Below are 18817 nucleotides of genomic sequence, written 5' to 3' on the forward strand. Positions count from 1 at the left end.
AAAATGTGTTTGTAACTTTAACTAAGTATCACTATTCCACAAGATTGTAAAATATGTGAAATTTATGTAATTACCTAATTTTAAAAAAAAACGTGAGAGAAGGGATGGGTTAGGAGTGATGGGTAATAATGTGCTCAGATACCTTGTTACTTATATACTGTTTTGTAGAATGGGAACTCCTTTGTACAACTACTAAAAGATAATAAAAACTATAAAAAATTATTTTAACAGAACAAAAATCAAAAGACCCAGGTGTCAGTAGCTCATGCCTATTATCCTAGGTACTCAAAAGGCTGAGAACTGGGACAACAGTTTGAAGCCAGCCAGAGCAGGAAAGTCTGTGAGACTCTTATTAAGCACTCAAAAAGCCACAATTGGAGCTGTGGCTCAAGTGATAGAACACTAGCTTTGAGCTACAAAAGCTCAGGGCAGCACCCAGACCCTGAGTTCAAGCCCCAAGACTGGCACCAAAAATAAATTAAAAATAAAAAGAAACAGAAAGTAAGGTTAAATGACTTAAGAAAGTATATATACAAGCTTTTCACAAATGAAAACTATGCTTGATATAATGCAGATTTGAGTAAATAGAACAGATGCCTTAAAAATAGGAAATTTTAGCCAGGTATGGTGGTAGACACCTGGAACATCAACTACTCAAGGACCTAGAGGCAGAGGATAAAGAGCTTAAGCCAGGAACCAAGTTAGCCAGATAACCTCTCTAAAACAAAATACAAACAAAAGGGCTAGATGTGTGGCTCAACAAGCAGAGCACTTGCTTAGCATTCAGGATGCTATCTCTGGGTTCAATCCTCAGTAAACTCAAATAATAAACATACACACACAGTCTCTCTCTCTCTCTCTCTCTCTCTCTCTCTCTCTCTCTCTCTCTCTCTCAATCCTCAGTAAACTCAAATAAAAAACATACACACACAGTCTCTCTCTCTCTCTCTCTCTCTCTCTCTCTCTCTCTCTCTCTCTCTCTCTCTCTCTCTCTCTCTCTCTCTGGCATACATGTAAAACTGTGAGGAGGAAGTTAAAAGCTGAAATTTTGCCAGGCACCAGTAGCTCACGCCTGTAATCCTAGTTACTCAGGAGGCTGAGATCTGAATATCATGGTTCAAAACCAATAAACCAAAAAAAAAACAACAACAAAACCAATAAACCACTAGAAAACTGGATGCAGTGCTGTGGCTCAAGAGGTAGAGTGCTACAATGGAATTCTATGCCTCCATCAGAAAGAATGACATTTCCCCATTTGTTAGGAAATGGAAAGGTTTGGAAAAAATTATATTAAGTGAAGTAAGCCAGGCCCAAAGAAGCATAGGTCCCATGGTTTCCCTTATTTGCAATATCTAGTATAGGTATGAGTCAAGCGGAAAAGGCCAGATAATGTGATGTTAGAACCCTTAAATATGTATTTTAATGTTTTCGTTTCTTTCATGCATGTGTTTCTAATGCATTTATAAGATTATTTCTTTGTTGCTTTGTATGTCCCTCCCCCACAGTGTAACCCCCGCTTTCACTATATTTGATGTCAGTATAACATGTGGAGGAGATGGGGACAAACAAGTCGTTTAAGGATTCAGGTGGACCTGTTGCAACAATGAGAAGTACAAAATGTCATGTCAAAACCAGCTTTACAATTTCGGTGTGGGGGGGGAGGGGGGTATAATTGGGTGGGGGGAGGGGGGTAAAATTGGGTGGGGGGAGGGGGGAGGCGGGGAAGGGAAGTGAAGGGTAAACAAAGGAGGAGGCTGCAATGCTTGGTAAGAAATGTATGCATTATCCTGCCCATGTAATTGTAGCCCCTCTGTACAGTATGTTCTCAAATAAAATAAAATACAATTTAAAAAAAAAAAAAAAAGAGGTAGAGTGCTAACCTTGAGCTGAAGAGCACACAGACAGCGCTCCCACCCAGAGTTCAAGCCCCACAATCAATAAATAAAATCTTGAGATAAAGTGATAAAGTTAAGGAGAAAAAGAAAGTCAACCTACATATAACAAAAATCTCTAAAGAAGAAAAATAAAACCATGTGCCAGTGGCTCATGCCTGTAATCCTAGCTACTCAGGAGGCTGAGATCTGAGGATCACGGTTAAAAGCCAGCCTGGACAGGAAAGTCTACCAGAAAACCAGAAGTGGCACTGTGGCTCAAAAAAAAAAAAAAAAAGAACCCCTCTGTACATTATTTTCAGAGGAGGAGGAGGAGGAGAAAGAGGAGGAAGAGGAGGGAGAGAAGGGAGAGGAGGGAGAGGAGGGGGAGGAGGAGGAAAAGCAATCAGAGAAACCAAATACTTAACATCATACATATTCCAAGGATTAAAGATGCAGCTCAGTCATAGAGCACTTGTCTAGTATACATGAGGGCAAACATGCCAGGGTCAATTCTCAGGAGCACAAGAAAAATTAAAAGTGAGTGCATCTACACATAGCAAGAATTTCTAGTTACTAAGGCTCAAAAGTGGCTAGGATTAAAGATATAAGCCACCAACTCCTGTTTTCAGAGAGAGAGAGAGAGAGAGAGAGAGAGAGAGAGAGAGAGAGAGAGAGAGAGAGAGTTAGAAAGAGAGAGTATGACTGGGATTGTTAACTCAGGGCTTCATACTTGCTAAACAAGTGCTCTACCACTTGAGCCAAACCCCCCCTCCCCCAGCCCTACTGATTTTTAAAGAAAATTACTTATGGGGAAAAAAATCAGATCAACATAATTCTTCATTAGTACTGGAGTTTGAACTATCTCCAACTTGTTAGGCAAGCCAAGAACACTACCCCTTGAGTCATTCCCTTTTGGCTTTACTTTTTATTTCAAATGGAAGCTCAATTTTTGCACAGGGTAGCCTTGGACCACAATCCTCTAACTCATTTCATACATAGGCATCAGGTGTGTATCATCACACTTAGCTTGTTTTGCTGAGATGGGAATCTAAATTTTTGCCTAGGCTGGCCTCAAAACATGATATTCACAATTTCTACCTTCTGGCCTCCTAAATAGATTGAATTACAAACTTCAGTCACTGCACCAGTTTTTGTTGTTGTTTTTAAATATGATTTTTTTTTCGGAGGGCGGGGGGGGTCCGGTCATGGGTCCTGAACTCTGGGCCTGGGCACTGTTCCTCAGCTCTTCAGCTCAAGGCTAGCGCTCTACCACTTGAGCCACAGCGCCACTTCCAGCTTTTTTCTTTTTGCTTATGTGGTGCTGAGGAATCGAACCCAGGGCCTCAGGCATGCAAGACAAGCGCTCTACCACTGAGCCACCTTCCCAGCCCTTTAAATATTATTTTATTGTTATTAATAAGGTGTTATAGAGGGGTTATTTCATATTTTATACAATGTCACCCCTTACTTCACTTTCCCCTAGCCTCTATCTCCCATCTCTGCCCAGAGTTATATAAGTCATTTTCTACATCATGTATACTGAATTGTATGATTGTGTTTTTGTTTTTTTTAATGGTACTGTGATTTGAAGTCAGGGCTTCACGTTTGCTAAGCAGGTACTCTACTACTTAACCCACTCTACTACTTAACCCACTTTACCCAAAACCTTTTTATGTTGGTCATTTTCTAGATCACTTTTCAAAGCTTAAAAAAAGAGAACTTAAGAATTCCTTTCTAACATCACATTGAAAACCTCAAAAATACATATTTTTAAAATCTATTCTGACTTCATGGATCTTCAGAGACTGGAGACAAGTTCTTTCTGAATTAGACGCAATTCTGAGAATGACTACCAAGTTTGGTCCACAAAGAGCAGTACCATTTATTTTATATTTTGTTGGTCATGAGGCTTGAATTCAGGGCCTGGGTGCTATCCCCTAAGCTTTTTCGCTCAAGCTGGTGCTCTACTACTTTAAGCCATAGCTCCACTTTCGGTGTTTTAGATGTTTAATTGGGGATAAGAATCTCACAGGAACTTTCCTGCCCAGGATGGCTTTAAACTTCAATACTTGGATTTCAGCCTCCTAAGTAGCTAGTCATGAGCCATGAACAAGAACAGTCCTAATTTTGCTTAATAATTCATCTCCAAAGTCTCAGAAAGCATGAAAAGACTTACCTGTTTTATGTGCGGATTCATGGCCATTTCAGTTACATTCTTCTTGGTCTCACAGAAAATAATAGCCCTCCCTTCAGATCCACTGTATACTTGAAGGACATCTCCAATAACTGCTGGCCTCTGCGACCAATGGCACTGGATTGCCAAATGCTTGGAGAAAAGAAAAGGTGATATTTGTTTCATCAAAATTACTAGGAAATGATTTCTTTTATGTTTTCTATCTGGTCAAGAATTGGCCTTTCTGGGAGACTGTAAAAAAAAGACTATCTCAGCTCCATTTAAATCTTTAAGTCCAAATATTTACACAAGAAATAAAAAACAAATCTCTGGTGAAAAAAATCATAAGTGAATGAGTGGGAGATACACTGGGACTACTAAACAAAGAACTTTCTGGAATGACAGAAATGTTCAAATTGTTAAAATATCTGCGTTACTTACATTTGTGAATTCGTCAAACCTGAACAACAACTCTTCATTGCACATAATCTTTTTTTTTTAAATTTCAGGCATTTACTCCAATAACAGAAAGCTAACATGTCACATGAACACATTTAAACAAATTGCATGTAAATCTTATATTAAAAAACAGAATGTGGAGCTCAAGCAACAGAGCACTTGTCTAGCAATCCTGTGGCCCTGAGCTGAAACCCAACTACTGCCATAAAGTAAATTTTTGAAATTTAAATTCACAAATAATTTAATATAGAAAAATTAAAATCAGTTATATATGACATTAAGTCAACAATTAACTATATAAATTACTTATATGTGTTTGTAATGAGCACAAAGTAATTATTACAGAAGTAGTAATTTTTGAAATAGTAAAGTTTTGTCAGGCAGATATATACAAATATGTTTAGAGATGTGCCTTCAGATAGATTATGTGTAGTCAATAAAAGTTAATTTTTAGGGCTGGGAAGGTGGCTCAGTGGTAGAGCGCTTGCCTTGCATGCCTGAGGCCCTGGGTTCGATTCCTCAGCACCACATAAGCAAAAAAAGAAAAAAAAAGCCGGAAGTGGCGCTGTGGCTCAAGTGGTAGAGTGCTAGCCTTGAGCTGAAGAGCTGAGGGACAGGGCCCAAGCCCAGAGTTCAGGCCCCACGACTGGACCAAAAAAAAAAAAAAAAAAGTTAATTTTTAAAAACCTCAAAAAGAAGCCACATGCAAAATCTCATATTATTTAATTAATTTTTCTTCTTTTTTTCTGCCAGTATTGGGGTTGAATTCAGTGCCTATGCTCTCTCTTAGGTTTTCTGCTCAAGGCTAAGCCACAACTCCACATCTGGTTTTTCGTAGTTAACTGGAATTAAGAGTTTCACAGAAGCCAGGCACCAGTGGCTCATGCCTATAATCCTAGCTACTGGTGAGGCTGAGATCTAGTGATTCAAAGCTAGCATGGGCAGGAAAGTTTGAGCCTCTTATCTCCTATTAATCATTAAAAAAAGAAAAACCAAAAGTGGAGCTATGGCTCAAGTGGTCAAGGCACAAATGCTCAAGGACGGCACCTAGGCTCAGAGTTCAAGCCCCAGGACAGGCACAAAAACAGAGAATCACGGATTTTTCCTGCCTGAACTGGTTTTGAACTGAATAGCTAGGATTACAGGTCTGAGCCACGAGTGCCTAGCTTTGCATAATTACCTTTGTATAAAGTACCATAAGGACAGAGGAAAACACGTGGTTGCCAAGAATTGAGGAAAGGAAGAAATAGAGAGTAACTGATAAGTGGTTTCAGGGAATCCTTTTGGGTGATGAAAAAGTTTGGAACTAAATAGAATTGTGGTTATACATCACAAATGTGCTAGATAATACTGAACTGTAAAAATTTTAGTTATGTGAATTTTGACTCAATTTAAAATACTGAAAATATTATGCTCTAATTAGAGATATACATTCTCCTTATACTTATGGGGAAATATAGTGACTTCTGAAAAATTTAAATGCATCAAAAAAGAGAGGCTGGAGTATAGTGGTAAGTCACAAGCTTAACATGTGCCAGGCCCTAGGTTTAATCTCTAGCACTTAAAAACAATAAATTAAAGCCAGGCACCGGTGGCTCACGCCTGTAATCCTAGCTACTCAGGAGGCTGAGATCAGAGGATCACAGTTCAAAGCCAGCCCAGGCAGGAAAGTCTGTGAGACTCTTCTTTCCAATAAACCACTAGAAAACCAGAAGTGGTGCTGTAGCTCAAGTGGCAGAGTGCTCGCCTTGAGCTGAAGAGCTGAGGGACAGCACCCAAGCCCAGAGTTCAAGCCCCATGACCGACAAAACAAAACAAAATAAATGAATTAAGTAAATCAAATAAGATGGACATATTTATATCTATATGATAAAGGAAATAATAAAACATTTAACTGGTCATAATGAAACATGCTTGCAATCCATTCACTAGAGGTTGAGACAGGAAGGTTACAGGTTCAAGGTCAGCTTGGGCTACACACATCAACACCATCTCAATAAAATAAGCAGGGCACCAATAGCTCACACCTAGCTACTCAGGAAATAGGATCAAGACTGCAGTTAGAAATCAGCCTGAGCACAAGTTCACAAGACCATCATCTCAACCAATAGTTGGACTCAGTCAAACATGCCTATCTTCTGGTAGGTAGAAGGCTGAGATTAGGAAGACTGTGGTTCAAAGCTAGCCTGGGGAAAAAAAAGTACAAGAGACCCTATCTCAACAGAAAAAGCAGCCTGGGTTCCATTCCTCAGTACCACATAAACAGAAAAAGCCAGAAGTGGCGCTGTGGCTCAACTGGTAAAGCACTAGCTTTGAGCACAGACAGGCTCAGAGATAGAGCCCAGGCCCTGAGTTCAAGTCCCAGGACTGGCAAAAAAAAAAAAGCTAGGTGCTGGTGGTTCATACTAAAATCATAGCTAGTACGGAGGCTATCTAAAGATCCAGGTTTGAAGCCAGCCTGCGCAGGAAAGTCTGCAAGGCTTTTATCATCATAAAACTTTAAGTAGAGCTGTGGTTCAAAGTGGTGAGTACTAGCCTTGAGCACAAAAGTCCAGGGACAGTGCGCAGGCCCTGAGTTCAAGCCCCAGAACCATCTTTAAAAAAAAAAAAATCTGGGGCTGGGAAGGTGGCTCAGTGGTAGAGCACTTGCCTTGCATGCCTGAGGCCCTGGGTTCCATTCCTCAGCACCACATAAGCAAAAAGAAAAAAGCCGGAACTGATGCTGTGGCTCAAGTGGCAGAGCGCTAGCCTTGAGCTGAAGAGCTAAGGGACAGCGCCCAGGCCCAGAGTTCAGGCCCCACGACCGGACCAAAAAAAAAAAAAAAAATCTGAATTTGATCAAGCATCATAATGTAACTATCAACTCACAGAAAAATGAAGACAAAGAATAAGTTATATAATGTTACAGAGATACAAATCAACATAATTAAGACCGTAGAAATCTCCTACAATCAATGTTATTCCCAACAAAAAGCATAACGAAAATAAGAACCAGAAACCTGTACATTAAAAAAAAAAGATTCAAGACCCATTATCAGCTAGTGACAATGAAAATATATTTGAATCTATACTGAAACTATTTTAAAATTAAGAAGCAAAGTATATTAATATGAACTTGGAAAGTATGAAAAAATTACAGTAGGATTAGGGACATAGCTCTGTGAGAGAACACACATTTGCACATCTGAAAGGCTCTAAGTTTGATATCAACACCAAAACCAAAATAACTATTTTTCTTCTATTTTGACTGTTTATTTTTAAAGAGGCCTATTTATCCTTTAGAAATATATACAATTACCTGGAAGTGATGCTATACACCTATGATACCAAGTAGCAGAAGCAAGAGGATAGATTTCAAGGCTAGCCCAAGCAAGAGTTACAGTAGCAGAAAGATCCTTTTTTCTTTTTGTGTGTGTGTGCTCATACCGGGGCTTTAACTCTGGACTAGAGTGCTGACCTTGAGGTCTTTTGCTTAAAGGTTGTGCTCTACCACTTGAACCATAGCTCCACTTCTATCTTTTTGGAGGTAAGAGTCTCATCGACTTTCCTACCTGGGCTGGCTAAGAACCATGATACTTAAAACAGCCTCCTGAGTAGCTAGGATTATGGGTTATGAGCCACCACTGCCCAGCAAGATCCTTGTTAAGTAAAATAAAATGGGCTAGTACAGTGCTTTCCTAGCATCTCTAAGGTTCCAATACTGATTTTTTTTTAAAGAAGAAAGGCTAGGTGCTGATGGCTCATATATATTATCCTAGCTATTTAAGAGGCTAAATCTGAGGAACTTTTGTTCAAAGCTAATCTGGGTAGGAAAGTCTAGGAGACTCTTCTCTAACTCCCAAAAAGCCAGAACTTGAGCTGTGACTCAAGTGGTAGACCATTAGCCTTGAGCAAAAAAGCTGCCAGGTGCCAGTGCCTCAAACCTATAATCCTAGCAACTAGGGAAGCTGAGTGAGATCTGAGGGTCCTAGTTTAAAACCAGGAAAGTCCCTGAGACTCTTCTCTCCAATTAACTACCAGAAAACTGGAAGCAGAGCCGTAGCTCAAAGCGTTGGAGCACTAGAGTTTTTTTTTTTTTCTCAGAACTCACAAGATTTTATTACAAATCCTTTAAGTTGTATGCAAGCCATTAAAGCCATTCTTTTGCAAAATAATTAAACATCATTTGGAGAACATCATTGCTTAATTCGGAGCCCACAGAATCTAGGCTTCTGCAAGTGCAAGTGGACTTTAGTTTTGCGCAAGAAAGTAGGAATTGGTGTCTGGCTCCCTTGTTAAGTCAGCTGTATGGCTGGGAGAATCCTGTCCCTGCCCAACTCCCGTCTCCCTCCCCTCACCAGTCTATAACCTGCTGGGTCTGTGGAGGGCAGAGTTTTCATTTTCCATACAACATGTAGCCACATATACCTCTGTCTTCATTTTAGGACTCTTTTCTTGTCACCTAGATTCTTTTCTTTTCCTTTCTACAGTCATATTAGCTGCAAGATAGAGAGAGGCGCGCGCCCACTGACATACACAGAGCTTGAACTTAGGGCTGTGCACTCACTCAGCTTGCTTGCTAAAGGCTGGCATTCTACCACTTGAACCACACCTCCAGGCTAGCTTTTTTTTTTATAGAGGGTTACAGTTACATGAGTGAGGTAATGAGTACACTTCCTCTTGAACATTGTTACCCCCTCCATTGTTTTCCCCCTACCATCCCCTCCCTCCCTCCCTTCCCCGAGGTTCTTTTTTTTTTTTTATTGTGATTAAGTGATTACATAATTTCCGGAATTTCACAGTATTGTGGAGTAATGATGCTCATTTAAAGTTACAAGTTCATTCTAACTTTCCTGGAGCAAATTGTCTATCACAGTCTGTAACATATAACGGTGTTCACATGTTATATACCATATATGTGATCAGCAGCATGGGGATATTTAGTAGTGGTTCAACCAGATGAGTGGGAGTTCTTTGTTTCTTAAGTCCTGTTAGTTTTGTCGTATCACCTAACATTTTGGATTTAGCATCCACTTATCAGGGAGACCATGTACCGTTTGTCTCTTCGTTCTTGGCTTACCTCGCTCAACATGATTCCTTCTAGCTCCATCCATTTCCCTGCAAATGCCATTATTTTGTCATTTCTAATGGCTGCATAATATTCCATTGTGTATAGATACCACAATTTTTGGATCCATTCATCTGTGGTGGGGCATCTGGGTTGTTTCCATATTCTAGCTATTGTGAACAGGGAGCACTAGAGTTTTGAGCAAAAGAGCTCAGGGCCAGTGCCCAGGCTGAGTTCAAGTTCCCTGACCAACAACAACAAAAAGATAACTATGTATCATTTATATTGTTTAGGTATAGTGTGTTTGGAGCTTGAACTACTGGGCCTGTGAACTGGCCCTTAGTTTTGTGCTTATTTAGTCTTTTTTTTTTCTTTTCTTTTTTAGTACTGGGGATCAAACCCAGAAAGTTGCACTTGCTAGGCAAGCGCTTTGCCACTGAGCTATATCCCAGCCCTGTGCTTATATAGTCTTGTAGGCAGCTAGATGCTGATGGCTTACACTTGTAATCCTAGTTACTTAGGAGGCTGAGATCTGAGAGTCATGGTTTGAAATCGGCTTGGGCAGGAAAGTCCCTGAGACTCTTTATCTCCAATTAACCACCAGAAAACCGGAAGTGGAGCTGTGGCCCCAAAATGGTAGAGCACCGTCCTTATGCAAAAGAGCTCAGGGACAGCTCCCAAGATCATCACCAACAAAACAAAGCTAAAGGACAGTTCGCAGGCCCTGAGTTCAAGCCCCAGGACCAATGCCAAAAAAAGAGATAAATAAATAAGCTAGAGTGAGAGATGAAAGAGAAAGGTTAAAAGGGAGAGAAAGGTAGGCAGACAATTAAATAAGGATGAAATGCTTCAAATGCAGGGGCAAAGACTATATCCCAAGTATAGAAAACACCATTGATAAAACTTAGTAATAGGTACATCAGATTCCTTATGTGTCCATTTATTCACTTTTTTACATGCTTGAAATATCTTTAATAGTCTTTTTTACTGGTGTATTTTACAATATTTTTTTTTCTTGCCGCTAGTACTGGGTCTTGAAGTGAGGGCCTAAGCCTCACTTTTTACTGGCTTTTTACTAGTTAACTGGATATCACAGTCTCAGATTTTTCTGCCCACACTGACTTCAAACCCCAATCCTTAGATTTCAGCCTCCTGAATAGCTGGTATTATAGGCATGCATTACCAGTGCATGGCTATTTTTACATTCTTTTTTTTTTTTTTTTTTTTTGGGGGGGGGGGGGTCCGGTTGTGGGGCCTGAACTCTGGGCCTGGACACTGTCCCTCAGCTCTTTAGCTCAAGGCTAGCGCTCTACCACTTGAGCCACAGCGCTACTTCCGGCTTTTTTCTTTTTGCTTATGTGGTGCTGAGGAATTGAACCCAGGGCCTCATGCATGCAAGGCAAGCGCTCTACCACTGAGCCACCTTCCCAGCTCCTATTTTTACATTCTTATGATAAAACTTTTAACCATTAGAAAATATACAAAGCTTCCTGTGACCATCAGACACTGTAACTATCCCCTTGCTCAGTTTCGCATCATTATTTGATATTTATCTTTCTTTGGTCCTGTTTTTTCCATTTATGTATACCTAAAGAAGCTATTTAGCATAAGATGTATATTTTTTATTTGTTGCAGTGCTAAGAATTTTTTAAAATTTGGGCCTGGGAAGGTGGCTCAGTGGTAGAGTGCTTGCCTTGCATGCATGAGGCCCTCTGTTTGATTCCTCAGCACCACATAAGCAAAAAAAGCCAGAAGTGGGGCTGAGACGCAAGTGGTAGAGTGCTAGTCTACAGCTGAAGAGCTGAGGGACAGCGCCCAGGCCCAGAGTTCAGGCCCACAACCGACCAAAAAAAAAAAAAGAAGTTTAATTTATTTTTTGGTGCCAATCCTGGAGCTTCAACTCAAGGGCCTGGGGGCTGTCTCTGAGCATTTTTTTTTTTTAAACTCAAGGCTAGTGTTCTACCACTTTAGCCACAGCTACCCCTTCAACTTTTTTTTGTAGTTTATTAGAGATAAGTCTTATGGACTTTCCTGCCTTGGCTGATCCTTAGATCTCAGCCTCCTGAGCAGCTAGGATTATAGGCTTGAGCCACCAGCTCCCAATCATTTCTGACTTTGTGATGGCTAACTGGAGATAAGAGTCTCACAGATTTCCTGCCAGACTAGCTTTGAATCACTATCCTCAGATCTCAGTAGCTAGAATTATAGGCATATAAACTTTTTAAAACTGTGATTCCATACAATATTCCATAATTGTTTGGGTTTTTTTCCCCATGGTACTAGGAATCAAACTCACATGATTTGGTTTATATCACTTCCTCAAATTCATTCTTTTTAACCACTGCATTATATTTTATAGATAATATACTATTATTCATTTGGCCTTCTACTTTTCCTATGTAAAATAAATATACATCTATTAAATACAAAAATGACGTATAATATACATCTAACAGTCATAAACACTATAAATACTACCTTTAATTTAGCTTTAAAAAATATATACTCTTGGTTTCATTTTATGGAGTCACATAATCAACCTGTTCCTTAATGACTTCTTCTGACTTCTGTATTTGGAAACACATCCCCTTTCCTGAGATAGTTCAAGATATGTTTTGATATAGGCTGTAGCATGAGGATCTGTTTCTTTAGCGTTAACAAATTATTTCAGCACTATTTTTTGTTACATTCTAAATAATCTCTCTAGGGCTGCTTGTAGGTCCTTATCTTAGGACTTGCCTGTTCACCTGCTATTATTTTTCTATTTATTTTATACTGCTTCTCAGTTTTATACTATAGAAATACACATGTATCTTTCTCACTAAGGGAAAAAAAGAGCTTAAGTCTAATTAGGTATCCAGAACTCCAGTTTAACTTCAAAAATGTCAAAAATAAATAAAATACCAACTAAAAACTAGTATCTATCATGCTGGGGAGCTACTTACTTCAACAGTAGTTGCAGCCTTTTGAGTCATTTTTCCAACAAGGTCAACCTGTTCATATCTGGATTTCATGTATTTTTTTGCAACTTTGTATACCCACTGTGGGCAAGTTGCAGAAAAAAGTAAAGTCTGAGGATTGTCTTCAGAATCTTAAATAAACAAAAAAAATGCAAATGGTTTTTTTAATATCCCATGATATAATCAGCTCTTAAAAATCACCCCCAGCTTCAAAGAAATAATGAAAAATTCCAAACATGGGGTCAATTTTTAACACACAGACTTCATTGCAACTACTAAAAGTTTCATGTTTTAGAACTGGGGCATTATGGAGACAAATGAACTCTGAAGAAAAGTGAGAATTTAAGGATGCACCCAAAAAAAAAAAAAATCAGCAAAACAGTTAGTAAATCTCATAATTATAAAAGATACACAGAAGAAAGCATAGGAAACTAAACAAAGTACACAGCTGTACTTTCTTTTATAGGGAAAGAATAACTTTAGTTTTGTTAGAATACCAGGGAACAATGTAATAAAAAAAAATAGGAAGTAAAGAAAAACAAGCTTTTAAGATAAAACAATAAATGCTAATGTGCTTATTGCAATTAGAATATACCAGTTTTGTAGGATTCGTGGATAATATCTTCAACTTGTTCAGCAAAACCTAAATCTAACATTTGATCCACTTCATCAAGCACAACGTGGCGCAGTTTAGAAAGATCCAAACGGCCGCTCTGCAGATGATCTTTGATACGACCAGGGGTTCCAACCAAGATGTCAATACCATTTCGAATATGATTAACTATGAGAGGAGAGAAATGCCAGGAATATGTAAAAAGTAAAATATATACTTTCACCTCATTTGTTTAGATTTAAATAGGAAACACATCTTAGCACTATGATAAATATTTACTTACTTTGGCTTTGATATGATGTTCCGCCATAAAAACACGCCACACTAAGTTTTCTAGTTATATCTTTGAAATCTTTGGCTACCTGGTTTGCCAGTTCCCTTGTTGGAGCCAAAACAAGTACCTAAGAGGTTTTAAAAACAAAAGATACTTTTCTAAAGACTTATGTAAAGTCAACCTAAGAGAAGTTTTTCATTAAGGTACTTACAGAGTACAGGGCTGGGGGTGCAGCTCAGTGTTAAGCAACTGTCTAGAATACCTAAGGCACTGGGATCAATCCCCAGCACTGCAAAAACAAAACAACAGCAGCAGCAACAACAAAAGTAGCCATAACAAGAAGAATAGCTTATATTTATTATTTCCTACTTCTGCCAGACCTCATCCAAAATCAGTTTCTCAGTGAAATTCCCAGATCTCTTTTTATATCCCTCCACACCTGATTGCTTTTCCTCGCACTTATTCCACCTAAAATATTTCCTTATTTGCTGACTGTCTATCTTACTACTAAATTGTGGTGAGAAGCCGGGCACTGGTGGCTCACGCCTGTAATCCTAGCTACTCAGGAGGCTGAGATCTGAGGATCGCGGTTCAAAGCCAGCCCGGGCAAGAGAGACCGTGAGACTCCTATCCAATAAACCACCAGAAAACTGGAAGTGGCGCTGTGGCTCAAGTGGTAGAGCGCTCGCCTTGAGCTGAAGAGCTGAGGGACAGCACCCAGGCCCAGAGTTCAAGCCCCACGACCGACAAAAAAAAAAAAAAAACTGTGGTGAGAACAATAATATAAAGGCTGGGACTTATACCCAGTGGGCCACTATATTCCTTGCATTTCAAACCAACTCTGTACAGAACAAATACTTTACAAGTATTTAAGTAAACAAAAAAAAAGTTCACTCCGTGCTGGACACTAGTACTTTACATGAAGTATTAAATTCGATTCTCACAGAAACAGTGTAAGATGGCATTTTCCCAGTTTTATAGATACGTAACTTGAGTCTTAAAGAATTTACAAGTCTTGCCCGAGATTAAATAGCTAAAAGTAGTAGAGCTAGAATCTCCAGTAACATCTTTTCAACATAAAAGCTTTTCTTAAAATACTTTTGGGAGTGTTTCCTATTTCTATTACTTTCCTAATTCCACCCAAGAAACAGAAATATCCAAAACAATTTGTCTTGAAGGCCAACACAGCCATATAACACAGTGTGATATGGGATAGCTGATCCAAGAGCATTATGATTTAATTTGACTTGAGTCATGTGAATGTTCTTTTAAACTGTAGTATTATTTAGGGGTTTTTCAAAAAACAATCATACCTGTTCAAATTATGAGGCAGTAATTTTTCTTCATCACTTTTACAAACCTTAAAGTGCACACACATTCTAAAAAAGTCAAATTTTAGGCTAAAATACTACCAGTATTTGTTAGTTGACTTTACTTAAGACATATCTCCACTATCCGAATACTACAGAAGCTAACAACTTCCTTTTAATAAGTCTTCATAAAAAAGTCAACCAGTGAAAAAAGCAATATTGCATATTTACCAAATAAGTGAACAGCTCTTTAGAAAATTCATTGTTTAAAACCAAAGGTCAAGATCAAGCACAGTGGTTCATGCCTGTAATCCTAACTACTTGGGAGGCTGAATTCAAGAGGATCCAGATTTCAGGACAATATGAATAAAAAGTTCCCAAAACTCCCCATAAGCTTTAGCTGGTTGTGGTAGCAGGTGCCTGTCATTCTAGTTATACAGGTAGTAAATAGGGGTAAATAGGAGGATCACAATCCAGGCCAGCCCAGGTAAAAAGTTAAGACCTGGTCTGAAAAATAACTAGCAACAATGTTCGACAAGAAATGTACTCCTTACCTTATGTATGTAACTGTAACCCCTCTGTACATCACCTTCACAACAAATTAAAAAAAAACAAAACTAGTAAGTAAAAAGACTAGAGATATGACTCATAGAGCACCTGCATAACAAGTTCAGGGCTGAGTGCAACCTCAGCACCTTAAAAAGAAAACCTAACTAAATCTAAGTGTACATGCTGCTAAAATAAGGTATAAGAATACAGTTATCAGAGACATATTTATAACCATATACATTAATATGCAATAACTATTACATTTAGCTTTGTTCAAAATTTCCTCATGTGAAATAAACAAATTTTTGCTTCATGGTCCAAATTTTTACTTCATGCCAAGATCTAGCTTTTCTCTCTTGGGAGTACTTGAATTAAAGACTAGTGTTATTGTAGTATATTCTTTCAGGTCATGAACGTGTGTGAGACCCTGGGCTCTATCCCCAGCACCAAAAAAGAAAAAAAATAGTATACTCTCTCTGTCCTTTTCCATTAATGTTTACAGCTTTTACTCCCTTAGAACCGTTACCTTTGGTGAGCGGCTTTTTTTAATTGTTTCTTGATTTCTTTGGAGCCTTTCAATCAAGGGTATGGCAAAAGAGAATGTCTTTCCTGTTCCTGTCCGTGCTTGAGCAATTAAATCTTTTCCTTCATATACAGGACCAAAGGTTTTAACTTGAATAGGAAAGAGATATGTTACCCCTCGACCTGTAAAATGAGATTTCATTAAAATATTTCTTTAGACTAGCATTAGGAAAAAATATATTCATTTGAAAAATGACAATCTTGCTTCCTCCATACCTGCCTGATGATTCACTACCTCATGACATTTACAGTTATTCCTACCCCAAATTATTAAAAAATTTGGTCTTAACTTTTGAGATATATACACATATAAAGCAGAATACTGAGAAGGATGATGTAGAAATAACTGCAATTAAAATTATCTTTCATATTTTCCTTTTGGTCAAAAAGGCAGAAGAGTTTTATAAAAACAAAACGAAACAGTATATCCATTAAAATTCACAGTACCTTTCAGAAGCTTTATAGTCTCTTCAGAAATAGAGAAATTAGAGAAGGCGCCTTCTTTCTGTTCACGTGTTAGGGACTGGCAAAATGAAATCAAAATTTATGTAGTATAGTTTATTTTCAACTTTATTTACTATTTCTATTTTACTAAACTAGCTAAATAATCAACTTTAGTTACTATTTTACTAAACTAGCTAAATAATCAACTTTAGTTACTACTTACAAAAAAATGTATACATTAACAGGGTACTGATGGCTCACACTTATAATCCTAGTTACTTAGGAGTCTGAGATCTAGAGGATTACAGTTTGAAGCCAGTACAGGCAGGAAAGTCCGCCTTCTATCTCCAAATAAACAACAAAAAGGGGCTGAGAATGTGGCTGAGTGGTAAAGTGCTTGCCTAGCATGCATGGAGCCCTGGGTCAATTCTTCAATTCATCATAAACAAAAAAAACGCCAGAGGTGGTACTGTGGCTCAAGTGGTAGAGTGCTATCCCTGAACAAAAGAAGCTCAAGGACAGTGCCCAGGTCCTGAGTTCAAGCACTAGGACTGGCAAAAAAAAAGAAGCCAGAAAGGGGAACTGTGGCTCAACTGAAAGAGTGCTAGCCTTGACTTAAAAAAAGGGACAAGGTAGGCACTGGTGGCTCACATCTGTAATCCTAGCTACTTAGGAGGCTGAGATCTGAGGATCACAGTTCAAAGCCAGCCTGGGCAAAGGAAGTCCCTGAAATTCTTATCTCCAATTAACCACCAGAAAACTGGAAGTGGAACCGTGGTTCAAGTAGAGCGCTCGCCTTAAGCTGAAGAGCTAAGGGACAGCACCCAGCCCAGAGTTCAAGCCCCACAACCTACAAAAAAAAAAAAAAAAAATTACAAAATTTTAAAAGCTAAGTGACAGTGCCCAGGCCCTGAGTTCAAGCCTCAGTACCTGTACATAAGTATATACACTACATATATACATGCATGTATACATACATACATACAATGCACACATATAAAAATACAAATGTTAACACTGAGACCTGAAGACTACCTAAAGTTGTTATTGTTGCAGAAACAGAAAAAATAGAAAGCAAACAACACAAGAAGTCTTTGGTTTCAGGAAGTTAGAGGCCAATTCATAAGCACGTTAAGTAGAGACTAAAGGAATGACAGAAATAGTAGTAAATGACCATCAATAAATTAGAGCTGGGCAGCAGTGGCTCATGCCTGTAATACTAGCTACTCAGGAGGCTGAGATCTAGGATCAAGGTTTGAAGCCAGTCCCAGCAGAAAAGTCTGTGAGACTGTTACCTCCAATTAATCAAAGAAAAAGCTACAAGTACCACTGTGGCTCCTGTGGTAAAGGGCTAGCCTTGAGCAAAAGTAGCTCAGGGACAGTGCCCAGGCCCAGGGTTCAAGCCCTAGGACTGAAAAAATGAATGAATGAATCAATGAAGAGAAAAAAGGGGGAGGGAGAGGGAGGGTAAGAGAGGGGAGAGAGGAGAGGGACAGAGGGGGAGGGATTATGATCACAAGTTTCAGGTCCACTATTTCCACACTAATAGAAAAAGTCATATGATGAAAGAAACGAGCCAAAACAAAAAAGGCTCAGATTTCAGTTGTGCTGACACTCTAGTCCAACTGAACACTGAACACTATGTAGGAAATGCTAGGGAATCCAGCCAAAAATGCCAAATCAGCCTATATGTCAAATATAATATGAAAAGTATCCATACCTCCTCTAGTTTATTTTCACTTGCTTTATGAGTAGAACTTTCTAAAGAAGACACTCGCTTTGATTTTTTTTCATATTCATCAATATCTCCATTTGGTAGATCTTTTCTTCTTGACTTACGGGAGATAGAGAATTCATCTGAAAGTCTATTGCATCCTTCTTCAGTGTCTCCATTTAGCTTCTCTTTCATTTTGGATTTTTTGGGTTTAGGAGCATCCAGGTCATCTGTAACACCATTTTCTCTTGTTTCTGTTTTCTCATCTGATTCATAATGGTGCCTTGATTTCCTTCTATCACTCTATGGACAAAGAAACAATGACAAGAGGGTCATAGGTCTGCTCTTAAGACTTCAGAAGTCAAGAGCATGACTCTCCAACCAGTTGAGCTTAATCTACAGTTATGTTGAAAACCTATCGGGCAGAAACCCAGATTAATGCCAAGTTTTACACCTTATCAGTTTACTGTCTTTGTCATCTCATTTCTTACATTCTGAAAACTCAGCCCCTTGTCCACCTCTAATCCTATCACAAAACTTTTAGGGAAATTAAATATCTCCTCAGGAAAACAATGAAACTAGAAAATTGTAAATTAAAACACAAAAATAGCTCACATCTCTAAGAGAAAAAAATATTTATTTAGTACATACCCAGTAATGTACAATGTATTTTCAGCTTACCTCATTTATATCTTTGTAACAACCCTCTAAGGGAAGTCCAGGTCCATAATTCCTTACCCAAAATTCTGATATCTATAAAGTTCTGAAAATTGAAAGTCTTTTTGTGACTTAATTGTAGGCAAAACCTTAGCTGATCT

At 38.6% G+C, this 18817-nt stretch overlaps 1 protein-coding gene across 3 annotated transcripts in view; it reads right to left on the reverse strand.

The window, feature by feature from the left end:
* Ddx50 (DExD-box helicase 50) overlaps window positions 1-18817 on the reverse strand; it is a 45738-nt gene that overhangs the window by 20705 nt on the left and 6216 nt on the right. For 2 of the 3 annotated variants that reach the window (XM_070020960.1, XM_070020961.1), the window contains exons 2-8: window positions 18006-18302; window positions 16289-16364; window positions 15786-15964; window positions 13410-13527; window positions 13109-13294; window positions 12499-12644; window positions 4051-4200 (exon numbers count right to left, since the gene is read on the reverse strand). In XM_070020960.1, coding sequence (XP_069877061.1) covers window positions 4051-4200; window positions 12499-12644; window positions 13109-13294; window positions 13410-13527; window positions 15786-15964; window positions 16289-16364; window positions 18006-18302 — 1152 coding nt within the window. Of the gene's footprint in view, window positions 1-4050; window positions 4201-12498; window positions 12645-13108; window positions 13295-13409; window positions 13528-15785; window positions 15965-16288; window positions 16365-18005; window positions 18303-18817 lie in introns of those variants that run through there. The other variant, XM_070020962.1, reaches the window with a different exon arrangement.

The sequence above is a fragment of the Dipodomys merriami genome, unplaced genomic scaffold (assembly GCF_024711535.1).
Source record: "Dipodomys merriami isolate MVZ:Mamm:240054 unplaced genomic scaffold, mDipMer1.0.p SCAF_14, whole genome shotgun sequence".
NCBI lineage: Eukaryota > Metazoa > Chordata > Mammalia > Rodentia > Heteromyidae > Dipodomys > Dipodomys merriami.